Source organism: Lynx canadensis, chromosome B1, assembly GCF_007474595.2.
Source record: "Lynx canadensis isolate LIC74 chromosome B1, mLynCan4.pri.v2, whole genome shotgun sequence".
Taxonomy (NCBI): domain Eukaryota; kingdom Metazoa; phylum Chordata; class Mammalia; order Carnivora; family Felidae; genus Lynx; species Lynx canadensis.
Window position 1 is genome coordinate 121453689 of NC_044306.2, and position 20335 is coordinate 121474023.

General features: G+C 39.4%; 1 protein-coding gene across 2 annotated transcripts in view; it reads left to right on the forward strand.

The window, feature by feature from the left end:
* Positions 1 to 20335, forward strand: part of PPP3CA (protein phosphatase 3 catalytic subunit alpha) — a 330774-nt gene that overhangs the window by 250119 nt on the left and 60320 nt on the right. For both annotated transcript variants that reach the window (XM_030313357.1, XM_030313358.1), the window contains exons 4-6: positions 8047 to 8158; positions 9710 to 9855; positions 12359 to 12498. In XM_030313357.1, coding sequence (XP_030169217.1) covers positions 8047 to 8158; positions 9710 to 9855; positions 12359 to 12498 — 398 coding nt within the window. The remainder of the gene's footprint in view (positions 1 to 8046; positions 8159 to 9709; positions 9856 to 12358; positions 12499 to 20335) is intronic.

A 20335-nucleotide genomic window follows, 5' to 3' on the forward strand; every position in this document is an offset into this window, starting at 1 on the left:
AGAAATCAACTTTATAGAAGTCTCACATCAACATCATGTATTCATAATAATCATATAAAAGAAGATCCATTCTAGGTTTTTAAATTGTCTTCATAATACTGTATTTACTATAAGAATATATTTTAATTTTTTTAATGGTTATTTATTTTTGAGAGAGAGAGACAGAGAGCAGAGGAAGGGCAAAGAGAGGGAGACACAGAATCTGAAGCAGGGTCCAGACTCTGAGCTGTCAGCACAGAGCCTGAGGCAGGGCTTGACTCACGGACCTGAGCCAAAGTCAGAGGCTTAACTGACTTAGCCATCCAGGTGCCCCTGCTATTGAAATATTTAATGTCAAAGAACACATCACTCTTAAACAGCTTTTGTTTTTAAGACTGTCATACAAATTTTATGTTTTGATTATTCGATTTACCTTCAGTTGTTGAGTCTATATATGCAGAGAGAGAAACTATAGTCATTATCTATATATATTATAAAAGTATGTATCATCTTTTCACCAATATATTCACCCTTTCTGTATTTAAGGATCATACATTTCTTAATTATTCATGATGATGAGGGAAGAAGGGATGGTTTGGGTATATAAATCCAAAAGGAGAAAGTAAATTTTTGGTATTTCTTCCACTTGGTAAGCAAGTATGGTATTATTGAACATAAAATGTTTATGCACTATAATCAGAACTATGGAGAATTTAAAGAACTGCATATCCTTGCTCTCTAGAAACCTAAATCTATTAGGAAAATAGAACTATAAAAAGCTACATAGCATCAGAAGCCTAGAAGAGGCAGTTATCCAGGATTCCATTATTTGAATTGATTATTTAAATCTTGTGATAAAAGAAGCACAGAAAATGATTGTCATTGGAATTTAGAAAAGTGGGACAATTTTGTAAGTAGACATGACTGGGGAAGACTGAATCAAAGAAGTCAGATTAACTAGGAAGGAAATTGAAGCAAGAAAAGTCCAGGGGAAGAAATTAGTCAACTTCGTAAATCTCATTCATGGGCTAACTTGACCAACTTGTTAGGGAAGGGTGATTGAATATAAATTTTGTGAGACTTTCCTATCACATTAGGGCTGGTATCTGCCAAGAGAAAACAACAACAGCAAACTACAAAACGGTGGCTTGAACAAGATTATTTCTCTCTCCATTAAAAGCCCACAGATGGGAATACCCAACTGGTGTGACCCAGCGTGGTGCCAGGGCCCAGGTTCTTTCTGCCTCATTGCTCTAATGGGTGGGGGGTGCCTGGGCTCATTCCAAAGACTATCTTGTCACCCAAGACAGCTACACCAGCTTCAACCATCATCTGCCATGTTACATTCAGCCAGAAGGAAAAGGAAAAAGAGAAGGGCATGTCTTCTTATCTAAGGATGTTTCCCAAAAGTGGCACAATTACTTTGACTTGCATCCCATGGGCCCAGATTTGTTACTATGGCCATAGGTGATTTCAATATGGAGCCAAGTTTGAGAAAAACTGCGATAGGCAGAAAACAGATATGGGAGGTAAAATGTTTCTTCTACTTCGCTTAAATTGTGATTGTGTGAAAGCCTTTAGAGGCTTCAAAAAATTATTTGAGTGACTCTTAAATTCATCTTACTCATTTAATATGTAAAGTGCTCCTATGTAAGATTCTGAGGATGAATGGAATAGGTGTTCTACCTTCCTTGAAGCTCATCTTCTTAGGGAAAGCTCAAGTCCGTCCTGTTGGGAGTGATGTATTTTTATTGGCCAAATGATGGAGTGCTATGTTGGACAAATTGTTTTAATATCATAATATTTGTGATTTTTAACGACTTAATTTGTCATCTTCTAAAATTTAGTCACAGAACTAACACTGTGTCCTGTTCCCTTACTAATAAAGATAAAGCACTACAGCGTATGTTGCTTAAGTAACAGTCGGTGTGTTTGGGCTTCTCCTTCTTTGTCTCACCAACTCCATCTTCAGATAATATTATTTCTTAATCTTGTTGGCGTGCATTTACCTTTGAATTTTTACTCAACGAGTTCAGGCTTCTGTATCTCTGGCCTCAAATTACTTGAAATTTCCTAAACTCTCCCTAATTAGAGCTACTTAGAACTCTGCCTCTTTAAATTAAAGAACTTGAGAAGCACTAATCACTAGCTTGCTCTTCATCAGATTTCTTTTTAGTCTACAGTTAATCTAGATATTTGAACTATGAAAGTTGTGATATTTTGTATAATATGCACCTTCTGAAATTCAAGCAAAGGATCAAAGTATCAATCCAGATGTTGGTGGCATAGCAAATGTAAGTAAGTATCAGGTCATTTGAAAGGTCTAAGATCCCTATACCAGAGTTCCTGTCTTCATAAACAGCTCTTTAATTAAACTCTAAGTGTCTTAGAGTACAGCTCCAGGGACTTGCCACAGGCATACAGAAATAACAAAAATCTGAAGGCCTCATCTATGAAAATGATCCGTTTTTATTAGACTGTGACCTTTGAGGAGTTTGGGGGATGGCTCAGTGATATCACCACATTTAAAATAGAACAGACATTTCTATAAAATGTGTTTACTGAGAACCCTTTGGGGTTCTTAACTGTGGATTAAGGAAGCTGACATTGTTTGCATGCTGAAATGCTATTGTTTGCCCGGTATAGGTGATCTCATTTATTCCTCACCGCTCTGCAAGGAGCATGTAAATGTCTTCCTCTTGTGTATGTGAAAACCAAAGCTCAGAGAGTCACACACAGTAAATGACAGTGCTGGGGTTAGAAATCTGTGCTCTTTCGGGGCATCTGGGTGGCTCGATCGGTGAGGCGTCTGACTTCGGCCAGGTCATGATCTCACCGCTGGTGAGTTCGAGCCCCGCATCAGGCTCTGTGCTGACAGCTCAGAGCCTAGAGCCTACTTCCGATTCTGTGTCTCCCTCTCTCGCTCTGCCCCTCCCTCCCTCATGCCCTCTCTCTCTCTCTCTCTGTCTCTCTCAAGAACAAATAAACATTAAAAAAAAAAAAAAAGAAATTTGTGCTCTTTCCACTACACCCCATGCCTTGGCCATATATCCGCTAAGCAAACCACAGTAATGCAGACACTGATACAGACTTTCTTATTCGCTCATACATGTACAAGCGTGAACACACAACCCTCTCCCCCACCTCTAAAATCTGAAGGTCACATCATTGATTATAAAATACTCTCTTTGAGCACGACACTGCTGGTTTAAGAAAATTCCTACAACAAGAGCTCAGTTTTCCAGCGCGTACTATCCTAACAGCTTTCAAAAGGTTCTTGATGCATCTCAATAATTCAGGACTCCCCTGCAGGTATTCTTTTTGACTGTCCTCCAGGCAAAGAGGAGCCACTTATGTTTAATCTTACCAAATCACCTTTGAAGAGGGGGTTCGGATTTCATACAGTCTCTGCCGGGTAGTATTTTCAGGTACTAGGTAATAAGCTGTGGGCAGTACATGGAGTTCATTTTCTGCACCCCTCCCCATCCCTTCCCACCACCTTCTCTTTCTGCCAAGATTAGAAATCGTTCCCCACAAAGTTAGCCCAAATAAAACAACCCTGTTTTTGAGGAGCGATGAAAGAGATCATTTTATTTGGGGTAATAATTCGTCCCCTACCAAACATCATCCTCTGTGTGGTGATTGCAATATGCTCGCGCACCTCTCTGATCAGGCATACGTGCATACGGAGGTCCAGGTCTGAGTGCGTGCATCTGAGAATGCAGAGAAAAACTCAGAACTGCAAACGGAGGCACGCACAGCTGTTTTCTTCTAGTCGCTTCCTCAGGTTCTCGCTCTCGCCATTCTGCACTGCACAGCCTGGCAGTGGGCTCTGTAGTGGGCTAGCCCCTCCCGCTGTACTTACATCCAGGTCTCAGCCCGGGCCTCAAACACATGTAAGCGTGAAGAGCTGTTGTGTTTATTCGCTATGAACTCCCAGGCTTAAATGAACCACAGCAAGGCAGGCAGTGTTCTGTGCTTCTGCCTGAGAATAACAAGCGAATGGGACAGCAAGGGATGTCAGGTGACAGAGTGATGCCACAGACATGAGGAAGGAATTGTCTGCTGTCTCCCTGCCACAATGGCCTTTGTAGTGCATTGCTATTACTCTGCTGCTTCTCTGCATGCTTGTCAGAGGAGGCAAAGAATGCCTGAGAGGCGGTGCGTTTGACATTCCGGGAGTTTGGATCTTCTCCCAACCAATATACATCCTTCGCTTCATTGTCCTGTGACTGAGAGACATCCCTTCTGATTGGTGCGTATCCCAGCTTGGGTAGTTCTTTTCGAAGGCTGGTTGATAGAGATCTGGAGCCGTATATTTTCTTTTTCGCTTCCTCCCTCTTTTCCCTCTTTCTCGACTTCCCTGTGCCAGTTTTCAAGAAGACTCATCATTAAAAAAAAAAGGCATACAATACAGAATAAATCATTGCACTGCTGTTATCAGTGAACCAGTGAAACTAATGAAGAAAATGATATTCTTAGCACAATGATATCCTTAGCGCTGGTGCATTGGGAAAGATGGATAAGTTAAACAGGTGAAAACCAGGTCTGTGATGGAAATGAATAAAAATATAGAGGAGGCTCAGTGTTTCGTTTTTAAAAGCTAATTTTAAGTTTTTAAAGTTTTAAGTATTTAAAGCTAAATTTAAAAGCTAATTGTAAATATTTGTTTAATTGCTCAGGGTAGCACTGGAAAGACAGTGAAGGTCCACTTGCGAGTTATTAGTGCAATGAATTTACATGTCACAATGAGGAAAGGCCAGTGTAACTTGCATCTCTGTTTCCACCGTAACCGATCACTTCAGCGAAAATCTTATTCAAATTTGCCACGTCATACCACGTATATGAAAATAACCAATTATTTAACGAATTTGCGTTTCATTTGCTTTTTGGTTGTGATAATTTTTTTTAAGTTTATGTATTTATTTTGAGAGAGAGAAAGTGGGAGTTAGGAGGGGCGGAGAGAGAGGGAGAGAGAGAGAGAATCCCTAGTTGGCTCTGCACTGTAAGAGCACAGAGCCCGACAAGGGGCTCAAGCCACGGACCATGAGCTCATGACCTGAGCCACAGTCCGAGGCTTAACCGACTGAGCCACCCCGGCATGCCGATTGTGATCATTTTTTGTTAAAGAGATTTTCCCTTTTAAAAATCATGTCAGGTTATGATTTTGCTGAAGATTGACAGGTCTCCAGAACGTTTAGATGGTAGAATGGTGGCCAGCAAGACAGTGTTGTGCTTGGCAGTGCTCTCCCACCAGATGTTGAGGGCGAAGGCTGGCAGGGCTCCACTCTCCAATCCACTCTTGCCCTTTCATTTACCATGCCACTTCTTCCATATTGGCTGCATTTGTGGTTTTATTCAGCGTTTGAGAAGATATTTTATTCTTGCCACAGGGGAGAAGGACATAAAATGTGAAAACAGGATTCTTATTGTTAGGGTATGTTGCGCCAAGAATTTGGAAATTGAGTTATGTTTTCTTTCTCTCTTTCTTTTTCTTTCTCCCTTTCTTTTCTCTTTTTTCCTTTCCTTTCTTTTCTTCCCTCCTTCCTTCCCTTCTGTGTTTCTGTCTTCCTTCTCTTTTATAGGAAAGGAACTAGTATTTCTTAAACTCCTACTGTATACTAAGTGCTTTATATCCATTAAATAATAAGGCATTTTAAATGTGGATTGAATCACTGAAAAGGTAAATAAGTATGATAAATATATCATTAGATATTCCCGTATGGTTCTCTGAGGTTTCAGTTATAAAAAGGCTACAGGAATTAAAACTAGAGTCGATAAAGCTGTGCACTAGTTTCGGAACGAGATTTTTAACAGTCGGCAGAGGAGAAAACGTGGGCCCTCAAATGTGATTCCTCTAGCACTTGACTGGGGTTAGAAAATTGTGTTTTAGATTTTAGTTGGAAAAATAATAGCTTTGCTTTAGGATTCTCACAGGCAAAGCTAATCTGAAGAGTTCACTGTTGTGGTTCCATTTCCAAAAGGATATTGACTAGGAGGAGGCCCAAGGGAGCCTTCTGTGTGCTGAAATGTAACTGGATTTGGTTAGTAGTTTCATAAGAGTTTACATATATAAAAACCCATTGACTGGTATATTTAAAATATGTGCACTTCACTGCGTATAAGTTATACTTTAGTAAAAACAACAATAACAGCAAGAAAATCTTTTCTAAAAGTGGCTGTGGTATGGCCAAAACATATGCTCTTTCTCAGTATGTAAATATAATACATTAGATACAACAATTTTAATAAGTAAATATAATTTGCAAAAGACTTTACGTTCCCATCCTATTCCAAACTAGAAATCCAAAGTTAACAACCAGTATGAAAGTGTGTGTGTGTGCGTGTGTGTGTGTGTGTGTGTGTGTGTGTGTGTGTGTGTGTATTTCTTTAATATTAAGGTTCAACTTTATAGAGTTTAAATTAGGAATAGTTATCTCATTGACATTAATAATGGTTTATAAATATCTTCTCTGAAATGTGAGACAAGTTCGAGTAATACAAACTCCTTTTATAAAAGCATGTACGTGTACCTCTACAGCCAGACACACAGCGATCAGAGCCTCATTGAACCACCATACTGCTCACTGAGGATAACACGGAATATGCACCATCGACAGACCATCATGACTTAAGGATCACTTGTAGAGACCATCTGGTCAGCTGTTCAGAAATAGCAATATCATTTGTCATGTGAACTTCAGCTAATAGCTATAATTAGAAAATGATAATTAGAAAATTAATTAAGTATCATATACATAAAATTTGATGTCAACTCATTATTTTTGTTTACTTCAATCATAATTACACAGTTGGAAACAATATCTTGAAAAACACAGTAATACATACTTGCTTTGATAATTAGTATTTTCTCCAAGACTTGGGCTGTATATTCAAACGTAATTATTTCCATTCATTTAATAAATCATCATATAAGCTGACAGAGGTGATTGTTCTTCACAGGTATCACAACAAATGAATCACCAGTAGCTTTTCCCAGTGGACATACTCTGGCATATTTACTATATGTTGGAAAGCTCTTTATAAAAAGGAAAATACTGTATGTTTTTTGGTTTCAGACTTAACTAATCAGACTCAGACTTGCCTCCATATTTTTGTGGTTTTGTATCTTTTTGACTCACTTTTAGAACATAAACTTAATGAGGATAAAAAAGCATACTTGTTTTTGAAGAGTGGTTTTCTCTTCCCTGTGGGTTCTTGATGAATGCCAGTGGAGGATAATGAAATTGATGTTAGTACTTGAGTATCTCAATTATCTTAATGCACACTTCAGGATGACTATGTCAATGTTGGTTTATTCCAAACCTGGTGAATTCAAAGTAGACCTTTATTTTTACACAAACTGCAATACCCAAGTAACTAATTTGAAAGTTGTAAGGTATATGAAATGTTTCCCGTAGTTATTAGCAGCATGTGTAGTGAGATTCCCTGGCCTTCAGTTTAATTATATTTACATACAAAACAAACAAACAAACAAACCAAAAACTTAAGGCTTTGTATACCAAAGGCACTGAAATAAAAGACAAGGTGATAAGGGAGAAGAAGGCTAGTGAAGAAGAGAACATAATTGAAAGTGGAGACCCAATCCCAATCAACCTGAACCTGATATTGTTTAGTTCTAAATTTTGTCCTGCCTTTCCTTCCCAGTTCTTCCATTTCTGTTACCTGATTTAATTTTTTTTTTTTATAAAGAGAGGTGTCTTTATTTATTGATTGCTAATTACGTTTCTTCTCATACTTTTACACTGGTACATTTTTAGGATATCTTCATTCAGGCTTCTACCAATAGACCCTGTAAAGTCCATTGTTTTCTTGTGGTACATAGATTCCCAGTGCATGTATGTATTTTAGGTATAGATGAGCCTTGGCTTTGTACTAAAGTGATGTTTTCTATTTGATTTTTAATATCCTCCTTAATAAGGCCTAGCCTTTTGGGGTCTTCCAGTCACGGTAGCACATCAGTTCATGTCTTCGTGCTATGTGAGCAATGGGGTGCTTAAGTGTAACAGGGAAATATTTATTTTTATGTTATTCTTATTTTTTCAGTGTGTGCTGTATTTGTGGGCCTTGAAAATTCTTTACCCCAAAACACTGTTTTTACTTCGTGGAAATCATGAATGTAGACATCTAACAGAGTATTTCACATTTAAACAAGAATGTAAGTATACTTCAAGCTTCTTCCATTAACACCATTTGTGCTAAATCGTCATTTTAACCCACACTGGGAGCACATGATAATAGGATCCATTGCTTAAAAGCCAGAAACTTAAAAAATGACACTATTTTATTTTATGTTATTCTGTATCTCTTTCTAAGCATGGATCATGAAGAGAACTCAGAATTTATTTTTATATTATAAATTTTCTATAAAGTGACCTAAAATTTTGAGTTAATATTTGACATGACTTGTCCTAAGAAACAATCATTAACTTAGTTTTTTTTTAAAAGCCAGAATACTACAATTCGGGGAAAGAATTTTACCCTTTCATCTCAAATCACTCAAGAAAAACAGATGGAGGGAAAATTCAACTGAGCTTCTTTTTGGACTCAATAGATTTACTAGCCTCTAGTGGATTTGACCAAATTAAAGATGACGTCTTCCTTTAGACATAAATACTAGGAGTGAGGACTACTTTGCATAAATTTTATTTTCCTCCTGTCTTTAATTTTCCCTATTGTCTAGTGAAACAAATTTCTCTCTGTCATTTAGGCTCATTTTCAATGGAGTACAGAGACTTCTTTCAAAACATTAGACATAAGTCAACAAGGGAAAAGCAACGTGCAGTGACACATAAACAACTTTAAGAAATTTCTTGCCATCTCCTTTTCTCTAAGATCACTCAGAAAACTTAACCAGCTTTCTGGCCACGTTTCTGTTGGTCTCCTAGTTTTTGTATATGTAATGTTGAGCTACAGCTGCAGATGAACAGTGAGGATGTATACAAAAGTTCTCTCCTCTGCTGTAGAAAAAGTTACTAAAAACTTAAAATGTGGATGAACAACAAAAATTTACAACAGTAGATATAAAGATTAACACAGGTATTCTCTGCCTTTCCAAAGGGTGTCTTCTGTCACTTTGCTTTCATGAAAGACGTACAATAGTACTTGCTATTGCTAACCAAAAGAAACCCAAGGAGAATTTTTGCTTTTAGGAGGAAAGGTGAAAAACAAAAATAGGGTTCAATGTTAAATTTGCAGCAAGCAGTTAACAGAGGCAGTGCTCACCCTGAGCAATGAGTGGTCCCGCCAAGCCCCTTCCCTGGGAACTACACTCAGCCCCGCACCTTCACGCCGCCATAGCTTTGAACTGTGTCTGTGAGCCTCTGTACTTTATCTCCATTTATTTTGTGCATCTGTTACAAGTAGTGTCTGAAGATATCAGAAAAGCCTAAGAGGTTATTTTTTTTTTGGACCTGGGAATGCTCAAAAATGCTTCTATATGAATTAATGATAATTGCTTCTTTGCTTTACTCCATTTCAGCTTACACAAGGTTTCGTAGGAACATTACACTTTCCCATAGTGGGTAAAACCTGCGATAATATGTCTTCACGACGTCTTGTTTAATCACATTTTGGAACTTTGCGCTGTGTAGTTATATGCTCATAGTATGATTCTAGGAAGGAAGCATTAAAAAACGATTTCAGTGAAATGATCCTAGCTATGAAATCCTGAGAGTCAAGTATTTGTTTTTAAATCATGTCTTAAAAGGTAAAATAAAGTATTCAGAACGCGTATATGATGCCTGTATGGATGCCTTTGACTGCCTGCCCCTGGCTGCCCTGATGAACCAACAGTTCCTGTGTGTCCACGGCGGTTTGTCTCCAGAGATTAACACTTTAGATGATATCAGAAAAGTAAGTTCTATTATTTCCAAGACTCATCATTCTGCATGCTTCATTAAGAAATAGAAGACCTGAATTTCCCTGTTGTTTTCACTAACTTTATCCTTTCGAATTCAAGTGATTTAAAGTGACCATGAATCTCTTCTTTGTACTCACTTTTATTTAGAAAGGGAAATATATTTACACTTGGAAGAGTTTTTATCTCAAAAACCTCAGGGTTCATTTTACCATGTGATGTGTCATTGAAATGTATAATATTTGATTGCCAAAAATATATATGCCTTTTCATTTCCCTTTGGCTCGTTTCAAGCAACCCATTATATATTCATAGTATATTATAGCTAGAAAATGTTCCTTTGCTCTTGGGAAAAATCACAACTTGACCTTTAAAATGTGTCTATATCATCATTTTTTTTTGAAAATCTACTCTTTTCACAACTTAAAACTTTAAAATAACAGCCTAACAAAGGTGATGATGATATTCCATTGGTTGTATTGAGTATTGAGGTGAAAGTTGATTTTTTGAGGTATTTTTTAGTTGAAATTGGCTATTAATGTTGTTTTAGCCAGCGAAAAGATTAGTTAGATTGAATATGAAAGTATCTTTGTCTTGAGAATATGTAGTAATATGAGATAATATGAGATCCTTTTATGTAGTGGAAGAGACAATCTTTTAATCAACACAGAGCATTGGTATTTGCGCTCTGTTTAAAGTATGATAAAGACGTGACACTGAATCGTAGTCATGAAATTCAAGGAGAAATTCACTTTCTGCATGGGTTCTTTAATCTGGTAGACGTTTGCAATGTTAACTAAACTTATCATAAGTTAAGTAAAATTTAAAGCTATCGCCCGCTATCCCCAAAACTTACTTTCTGGCATATTTCAGATATTCTGTTCAATTTTCATATACATCATTAAGCTCTAACATTAGCCATAAAAAGATTCTTAGGTTTTCCTTTTGCCCTATGTCAGTTACAGTTTCCACCACACTTAACTTTACTTAATTAATTTTATAATTATTTATTCTTAGTGTTTTAGAATGCACTCTGTAACTTTTCCAGAATAACTTCTGTATTCTGGTTGCCTTATCAAAACTTCAGCTGGGAATTCATAGTAATCAGAAAGACTCCCCTTCTTTGCTGTTCTACGCCTGTAATAAGTTCTTCTTTCTTAGAAAGAAATTCTGTATTTTCACAAGCGTTATTTTTCTTGGATGAATTGTTCCAAAAGCATAAATTATTTAAGTCTCTTAAACAAGTCTAAATTTGCAATGAATATTTTATGGATAACATAATGGTTGAAATATGGTGGGTCTTGGCTTATTGAAGTTTTTCATTGAGTGTTGAAAATGTGAGATATTGCTTCATTCTTTTTAGGTATTAGTAAAAAACGGTGTGTAGCAAAACCATTATTTACATCACCTTTTATGTCTCAGGAAAAAGAATGTGATCGGCTGCCAAGCTTATATATTCCCCTTTCCCTGTGGGTTTTTGAAAAAATATTAAAATATTGAATATGAAGAATATCAGTTTTTAATAGGTTTTCATAGCTGTTTTATGCTTTTTTTTTCAAGAGACTGTATAATATCTGCTAACCTCACCAAAGATTCTCTAATTGCAGTTAAATCAGAATAAACTACAGGAAAGTGACAGTGTTCTAAAATTGTTGGTGAGGTGTCATTTCCAGTTATTATATTGCTCTTACTTTCTAAATACACCTTTTTAAACTGAAATATGACCTTGCTGAACATTTATAGCTGGAAAATGGATTTCATATGAGGGTTTTGGTGAAACTATAAAGCTTGGAACTGTGAGCTGAAGAACGACCAGCTAAATTTGGGTTTATTTTACTGCTTATCATTCCTCTTGGTTTGTACCCACTAAGATAAACTACAGCTGGCTTGTACTTTAATTCGAAACGTAGATAGCCCCTAATAGTGACTGTCCAGAATGTCATATAACAAGTGGCTGCTCTTAAAATGAAAGCCGTTTGTTCTCAAAGTCATATTGTGAAATATAAAAACCGTAAGTTGTTCTCCATCCAGCTTTCTAAATCACTGTTTAGTGGAGGCAGTAATAGAGATTTGCCCAAAGGTAAAACAAAATAAAAGCTCCTCCTCAAGAAATGAAACACGGAGTCACATCAACTGGTAGTGACTGAAATACTCAGATCAAATAAGTAAGGAAGAGAGAAAGAAAAAATACAAAGTAAACCAGGAGACAAGAAAAAAGGATCAAAGAGTAGGAACTAAGGAGGAGACAAGAGGGAGATGAAGAGATTAAGGCAGCCAACAGACAGACTCATTAGAAGGAAAGAGGGCAAACTGGAGAGAGATGAAGTGTGGACGGAGGGGGAGGAAGGAAGGCAGGAAAGCCAACAGGAAGAGAGGGAGCGGGCAGTTCACCAAGCACTGTGCTCGGGAGGAAGTCAGGGACCACAAAAACGCTTGTATTTTCTGGATTCCAAGCGTCCAAAGATTAGTATTTTGCTCTCTGTCTTCTATTTTTCTTAGTTAGACCGATTCAAAGAACCACCTGCTTATGGACCTATGTGTGATATCCTGTGGTCAGACCCCCTGGAGGATTTTGGAAATGAGAAGACTCAGGAACATTTCACTCACAACACAGTCAGGGGGTGTTCGTACTTCTACAGGTGAGGATGGACGGTTCGCTTTCTGGAGCACATCTGGTTCATAAATGTTCTCATTTATCAGTTCGTTCTCATTTATCAGTCTGATATGTTTATGATGTTTATATCACTTCTCTAGGAAACGAGGATAAATGAAAGCATCACTTTGCAAGCTTGGTTCAAGTGGATTCTTAGCACTTGTAAAAAAGATAGATAAATAAATAATAAATAAATAAATAAATAAATAAATAAATAAATAAATAAAACTTTTCTGTGAATACACTGATATAATACCTGTGAAGAATAGAAAAGCCATAAAAGAAGCATGTGGTGGGGAGGGGTGCTTGAGTGGCTCAGTTGGTTGACCATTCGACTCTTGATTTCAGCTCAGGTCATGATCTCAGGGTCATAGGATTGTGCCCCATGTCAGACTCAGCACTGAGCGTGAAGCCTGCTTAAGATTCTCTCTCCTCTCTCTCTGTCCTCTCCTGGCTCTGGCTGTCTCATGCATTCTTTAAAAAAAAAAAGAAGAAGAAGAAGCATGTGATATCAGGGTGGCGAGGTAGTACAATTTGGTAGAAAATTTGTTCTGTTTCAAAGAGTGTAGAAAAAATTCCAATGCCAGCCTTCATCTTCCTTTCAACAATATAGTCACTTCAAACATTTTTTTACCACTTTTCATAACTTAAATCAGGAAAACAACTTTTAAATCTCTTAATTAAATTATATTGACGTTATTCTTACATTTTCTTAAGTTTATTACACTTCCTGGATAAATTAAAATTAGCAGCTCAGTATATAGGTACCACAGTAAATTTATTTTTAGCACTTTCACAAGCCACTTTGAAAGATTGTTACAATAATTTTTATATTTGCCAGCGTAGGGGGATTTGCCCATTTCCTAACATTTCAGAGCACTTCAGAGAGAAATCGGCAACACAGCTGGGTTTTTGGGTCCTCGCGATTTTCCTGACATTTCACCTCAGTTGTGGCCTCTGCATTTGACTCCCCTCAGCTTCACTGGGTTCTCTTAGCATCGGATATACGGTTTATGTGACAGGAGCCAGAGAGACAGGAGAAGGAGGTTACGGAGAAACCGAGAATGTTAAATTCTATAATACACAGTCTTTAACCAAAACAAAACCTACAGACCAAACGTGATGTGCACTGAAGTTTATGCTCAATTCCAGCCCTGGAAGTTAAGCAGATGAGAAGGCTTGTGAGAAAGAACTGAAACATGTCTTCTGTCTGGAGACTAAGCAGACAGCATCCTTCCACATAACATCGATCAGAGTTTGTTCAGCGGTAGAGCATTTTGTTCCACACCTTAAGTTTTCCTTACGAGGCGGGGGGGGGGGGGGGGGGAAGTTTCCTTTACTCCTCTGTTGAAGTGATTGAGAAGTGAGTTTGTGAACAGAAGGTCTTGCGCACTGTAAAAGAGCCTTCAAAGAATACTTTTTTGTTATACATATGAAGAAAGAGGTTTGTTCCAAGCTTATTGATAAGAAAGATTACAATTCATTTCTATGATTTGGAAATTTGGGCACCATGTCCAAGGAGTCTATTTTGGGGTGACATGAAGAAGGGTGGTAAATATTTCTGCAAGGCCTAAAGTTCCTTTTTAGGAATTAGTTAATTTGGAAGTGATCTTTTCTTAAATATGATAAAAGTTTTAGTGAAAAAGATAAATATTGTTGAAATATATCAAAGCCAATTTTTCAGTTTTTAAAATCTGGTGTCAAATCCCTAATTACACTGTGAGAATTTAACTGATTTACTTTATACCCCTGATCTGTGCTTCAATAATCCAGTAGCAAGTAAAATCCCAGCCTCTTGATTTTGATATCGAGGCTCATTGCATTAATCTGTCTTTCATTCACAGTGTAACATCCTTCCATTGGTTTTCTGAGTCAGCTGTTCAAATAAATCATATTTTAGGTAAAGTTCTGTGCTGGACTTACATAAAGTTATGGTATTTTTGTTTTGTCAGTATAGAAACAGATGTGTTTACATCAGAGATAAAGTCCATCAAACTAGATAATTAGAGGATTATGCATGTTTTCACACTTTTGTTCTCAACAAAATGATTGTTTAAGTCCTCTCATTAGAGAGTTCTGTAATATCTGTAGCCATGACAAATGCTGAATATAAACCCACAGCCTATCGACTCTGGCGAATGGCAAAGCAATCTGGATTCTGTTTCATCTACGGAAGAGAAAAATGACTCTTGCCTTCTCCTAGAGCTTTTTGATTCTTCTGTTTTCAGTTCCCTTGGAGGCGGCAAGGCATCTTCTGTGGCCATGGTTTATAAAGCCGAGCTAGAGGGGCACAAGGGAGTGATCAAATTGGTAGAGAAACTTGGTGACAATTTCGCTTGAGTTATTGGCAGTCATTTTGATGGACAACTCCCAGTTTTATTTTACACGTTTATGTGGAATCTGCCCTGCCACCCTGTCCCTCATCTAACATACTGTCTGGGCCATGATTTAAATGCAATGAAGTTCTACAGAAAAATGCATCAGTAAGAATGCATTCATGCCACCATGAGTTAGAGAAGAGAGACGGTGGGACAGAGGGGAAGGAATCCTCTGCTTTTGCCCAGGTGCTACCATTATGTTTGGAACCTTAGAGTGGAGTTTGCGAACTCAAATGCCTGTAATGTCCAGGCAGGTACCTGTGATCCTTAACAGACCCAGATTTACACCGTAAAAATCCGTGAGGATCCTGACAGGTTGGAGGTAAAAATTTCATTTTCATGTAGACCAAACAAAGCTGTCAGCCAGATTTGGTGCTCGGGTTGGCAGTGTGCACGCCTGCCTTTGATGAATCACGTAAGCTTTGTGTTCTAGGTCTGGCTTGCTTCGAAATGAGTGAGTTCGGTCAGACGTTCTGAAGTTCCTCTAAACTCTGAAACTTAAAGAACATCTTGACAGTCATTTTAAAAGTGTTTTTGAAGCTGCAAATTGCGGCACACTCAAATCACTGCTGGGCTCTTAATCACAGATCAGCAGCCTGTCTTCTCCCCTCACACAGCCCACCTTCTCTTCTTGCTGTTGACATTTGCCAGCCCCTTCCACCTGGAAGTCGTCTGGTTCCTCCTTCTCACATGTCCCAATTCTCCTCCAACTGATCCAGCAGCACCCTGCCTCTTGTGCTGCCCATCTTGGGTCTTCCTCCTGATTCCCACATTTTTTTCTTCATTCTTCCCCTTCCCCCCCCTCCCCCCGGAAGCTCACATGTTCTCTTACCTTCACCGTAAACTGTAAACTCTGTGGTTTGATTACCAGATCTAGCCCCTTCATCTGTTTATCTTCCTGAGCTGGACCTCTCTATTTCTAGGTGGCTGCTGGAAATTTTTATCTTGGATGTCTCATCCTCACCTTAACTCACCTTGCCTGAAAAGTATTATTATTTACTTCCCCGCGGGAGATTCCTCCTGGTTTCGCTGTTTCTATTAACAGTTCTATTAACAGCCATACAGACTAACAAAGATCCCTGCTTTTTCTTTCTGCATTGAAATCACCACCAATCAGTCATCACATCTTATTGACCCTTTCTTAAAAATATCACCAGCATGGGGTGCCTGGGTGGCTCAGTCGGTTCAGCTGCCAACTTTGGCTCAGGACATGATCTCACAGTTTGTGAGTTCGAGCCCTGCGTCAGCCTCTGTGCTGACAGCTCAGAGCCTGGAGCCTGCTTCGGATTCTGTGTCTCCCTCTCTCTCTGGCCCTCCCCCACTCTCTCTCTCTCAAAAATGTGCCCTTCTCTCTCTCTCAAAAATAAATAAACATTAAAAAAAAAATTAAAAAAAATTTTCACCAGCTGTAGATCACCCTGTCATCCCTTCTTCTCACGCTGAGTTCAAGACTTTCATTTTTAGTTTGTTGAAATCACACCTAAATTTCACAACATCCTTCCCACTCCCTCCCCAAATCATAGTTTCCTTAATGGGCGTTCTTTTGAGAATTCATTTGCTCATTCAATTATTTTTTAAATTTTTTTTTCAACGTTTTTTATTTATTTTTGGGACAGAGAGAGACAGAGCATGAACAGGGGAGGGGCAGAGAGAGAGGGAGACACAGAATCGGAAACAGGCTCCAGGCTCTGAGCCATCAGCCCAGAGCCTGACGCGGGGCTCGAACTCATGGACCGCGAGATCATGACCTGGCTGAAGTCGGACGCTTAGCCGACTGCGCCACCCAGGCGCCCCGCTCATTCAATTATTTAACAAACATTACTTGAGTACTTATTATATATACTTTCTGTGAGGTTCTATAGATACTTAGAGTACCTGCCTTTGCGGGACTGTGCCTTTGAGTGTCAGAGACCTATAAACTATGGACAAATAAAATGCAAGGTGAATAGTGCTGTGAGAAATGTAGAAATTCTCTCTCTCTCTCTCTGTCTCTCTCTCACAGCCCCCCCCCCCAACACACACATACACACAGTTAGGGGGCCTAGCCCAAAGAGAGGTGGATTGGAGTTTAAGGGACAATGCATCATGAAGGTTTTACAAGACCTGAGTTTTAAAGGATAAATAGGGTATATCCAACCAGTCATTTGGGAAAGCTCTCTGCATGCAGGGAAAGTGGTGTTTATGAAAATATGAGGGGGGTGCCAGGATGGCTCAGTGTGTTAAGCCTCTGACTCTTGGTTTCGGCTCAGGTCATGATCTCATGGTTTGTGAGTTCAAGCCCCGAATTGGGCTCTGTGCTGTCAGTGTGGAGCCTGCTTGGGATTCTCTCTCTCTCCCTCTGCCCCTCCCCGCTTTCTCTCTTTCTCTCTCAAAATAAATAAACTTAAAAAGGAGAAAAGAAAATACGATGAAATAGAATGCATCTAGAAAGATGACCATCTGAATGGTCCCATTTCACTGCTCATCCCAAATCACAGTTAGCTGCTTCAGGATACTCTAAAGCTGAATATTCATATAACTCAACCATTCTACTTTTGTTTTTATATCCACTGGAAATGTTTACACATGTGCACCCCAAAGATTGTTCACAGCAGCAGTATTCATAATAGCCAAGAAATGGAAGCCACCCAAATGTCTATTTAATAGAATGAATAATAAATTGTAGTGTATCTCCACACCTAAGACAGCAAATGAGAATGAGTTAACCAAAGCTGCCCATAATGACGGGGTGAGTGCCACAAGGATGCCAGCAGAAGAAGCCACATACTAGAGTGCATCCTAATGACAACATTGAAGTAAGAGGTGAACATTACCGAAAGCTAATCTATAATGTTCAAAGCCGGGGTGGCAATCACCCTTGGTGAGGAGATAATAGTGATTCGAAGGAGATACGAAGAGTGGCTGGGTTCCAGGTAATGTTCTGTGCCTCGGCCCGAGTGCTAGTTACGATGGGAAGATCATCAGTTTGTAATCTTCTGATTTGGGCAGTTTTCTGTATAACTGTTAAGCTTCGATAAAATGTTTGCCTTGAATAAAAACTTCTCACTGCTCCCGAGGCCGCCCACAGCCAGGCGCAGGTGACGACTCAGGCTCTGGGGAAACTGTGGCGGGGAGAGGGAGAGCCCTTCCAGACTTGATACCTAGTGGGCAAATGAGATGACTTGAAGAACCCTGGGGGAAAAGAAACGGAACAAAACAAAGACGTGGCAAGTCCTGGGGAAAGATAAGCCTGACAGCATCCCGGCTGATGCGGACAGCAGGACACCCCGGGGCTAGGGCCCCCCAGAAGCAGAGGAGGAACTTGGTGGTTGGGCAGAGTTCTCCCTTACTACTGGCCTGAGAGAGGGGAAGGATGCCAAGGAGGCAGGGAGAGGCTTTCTCCCAATCCCTTAGCAAAGGGTTGCAGGCTGAGTGCCTCTGCTTTGCTGAACCTGACGAGGGAAAGACACCCTTTTTACCTCTCTCACCTGCAAGTGAACGTGAGCTCCAAGAAGCTGACAGGTTGCTGCTTAAATTTAGGATATAAAGACAAATTTAAAAATAGTATCTGTCTCTTAAGGTGTTTACTATTACTGAATTAAATGTAATTGACACCACAACATGACGAATGCTGTCTTAGACAGATACGCTCCGGGACCATGGGAGATGCAGCAGTTCTGTGCACACCTCAGGATGAGCTGGGTTTGAGGGGACGGTTCACCCGTGATAATTCAGTGAGGGCTTGGCAGAAGAGTGGGCTTTTCCAGAAGTTAAAAATACTTAAGGAAAGTATAAATGAAGACATAAAAGCATAAAAAAGCCTTTTGATAATATCCACTGGTAGGGGCGCCTGGGTGGCTCAGTCGATTAAGTGTCGACTTTTGAGTTGGGCTCGGGTCATGATTTCACGGGTTCATGTGTTTGAGCCCCGCATCGGGCTCTGCAGAGAGTGCAGAGCCTGCTTGGGATTCTCTCTCTCTCTGCACCTCCCCCACTCGTGTTCTCACTCTCTCTCTCTCTCAAAATAAATAAATATTTAATAAATAATAATAATGTCCTCTGTCTATATCTTAAAGAGATAAATGCAGAAGGTTTAACTCAAGATCTAAAATATAGCTTAATATAGGAAGGAACAAAAATAAGAGAATAAACAGACTGAGTCTAATAATGGCTATTCTCTCTAATGGCAAAACAGCTTTTCTACCGTTTCTCACATGTTTGTCTTTTCTACCTTCTTTACCTTTGCTCCTGCTCAGTCTGTGTCTGCCCCTCTCCCTTTCTAACCCCTTTCCTATCCGGTATTCCCCAGACGTCATTGCTTTTAAGAATTGACACAAGTCACAACTAATAAATTTAACACTGTAAAAGAAAAAATTCAATGGATTAAATTTCAAGATCTAATTGGCTTTCTGAAACGATTCATGAATCAGGCAGCACCCCTCCTAGCAAGTAGAGGGGTTCTGAGGGGCTGTACAAAAAATGGAAGGTTTTTATAGGAAGGAGGGCGGGGCAAGGAGTTATTAGCAAAAGAAAAGAAAGTCTTGTTTCAGGCCAGTCACTCTCCCTTCCGGGAGGGGCAGGGGATCTTATGACCATTACCTCATCGTCTTTTGGTGGAGGCAGAGGGCCCATGCGACAGATTACCTCACTGGTGCCCCTCGGAAAATTCCTGACTGACCAGTTAAGATTTACACTTTTGGGGGAGGTTGAAACTTCCCTTAGGTTAGGTATTAAGCCCCAATTTGGTGACTTGACCTAAGCAATGCCGTTTTAGGCCTGTAGCTTGCTTTTTCACAACAGCTACCATTAGAATCGAGGGTTGCTGACTCACCATTCCATGCTGCATTTTGTCTTCCACACCATGGTGGTGGAGAGAAAATTAAGAGTTGTTACGTGTCTACCACTCTCAGTCCAGGCCCTGGACTAGGGAATTTACATATATTGCTAACTCATTTAGTCTTTATCTTAAGTTTGTGGTATAAATGCTACCGTCTGCATTTTTCAAATGAGGTAATTCAGGCTCAAAGAGGTTCAGCAATTTTCCAGAGTCTACACAAGAAATTGGAATAAAAACCCAGACCTAAGGATTCCCACTATTCCATGGAAATTTCCACCTCCTTTTCTACTCAGAGAAATGTATTCTCTAGTGCTTAAGGAATAATCATGTTCCAAGTGGGGGGAAAAAAAAAAAAAAAGCATTTTCAGAGAGTGCAACTTCTTCCCCAAACACAGCAGTGCATGCCGGTAAATGGATATCACAAAGCTGAAAGAATCACTACCCTTCCCAGATCGTTGGATTGAGTCTTATTTCAAGACATGTCCAGGACACTGGGTTTGATGAAACCATACAAGCGTTGCCTGACAAGAGTGCCCCCTGGAGGGCTGTGAGTGGGACTGAGATGCAGCCGGCCCCCTGCTAAAAACGAGGCATGGGCCCTTGATTGGGCTGACCAGCCTAGGGCAGAA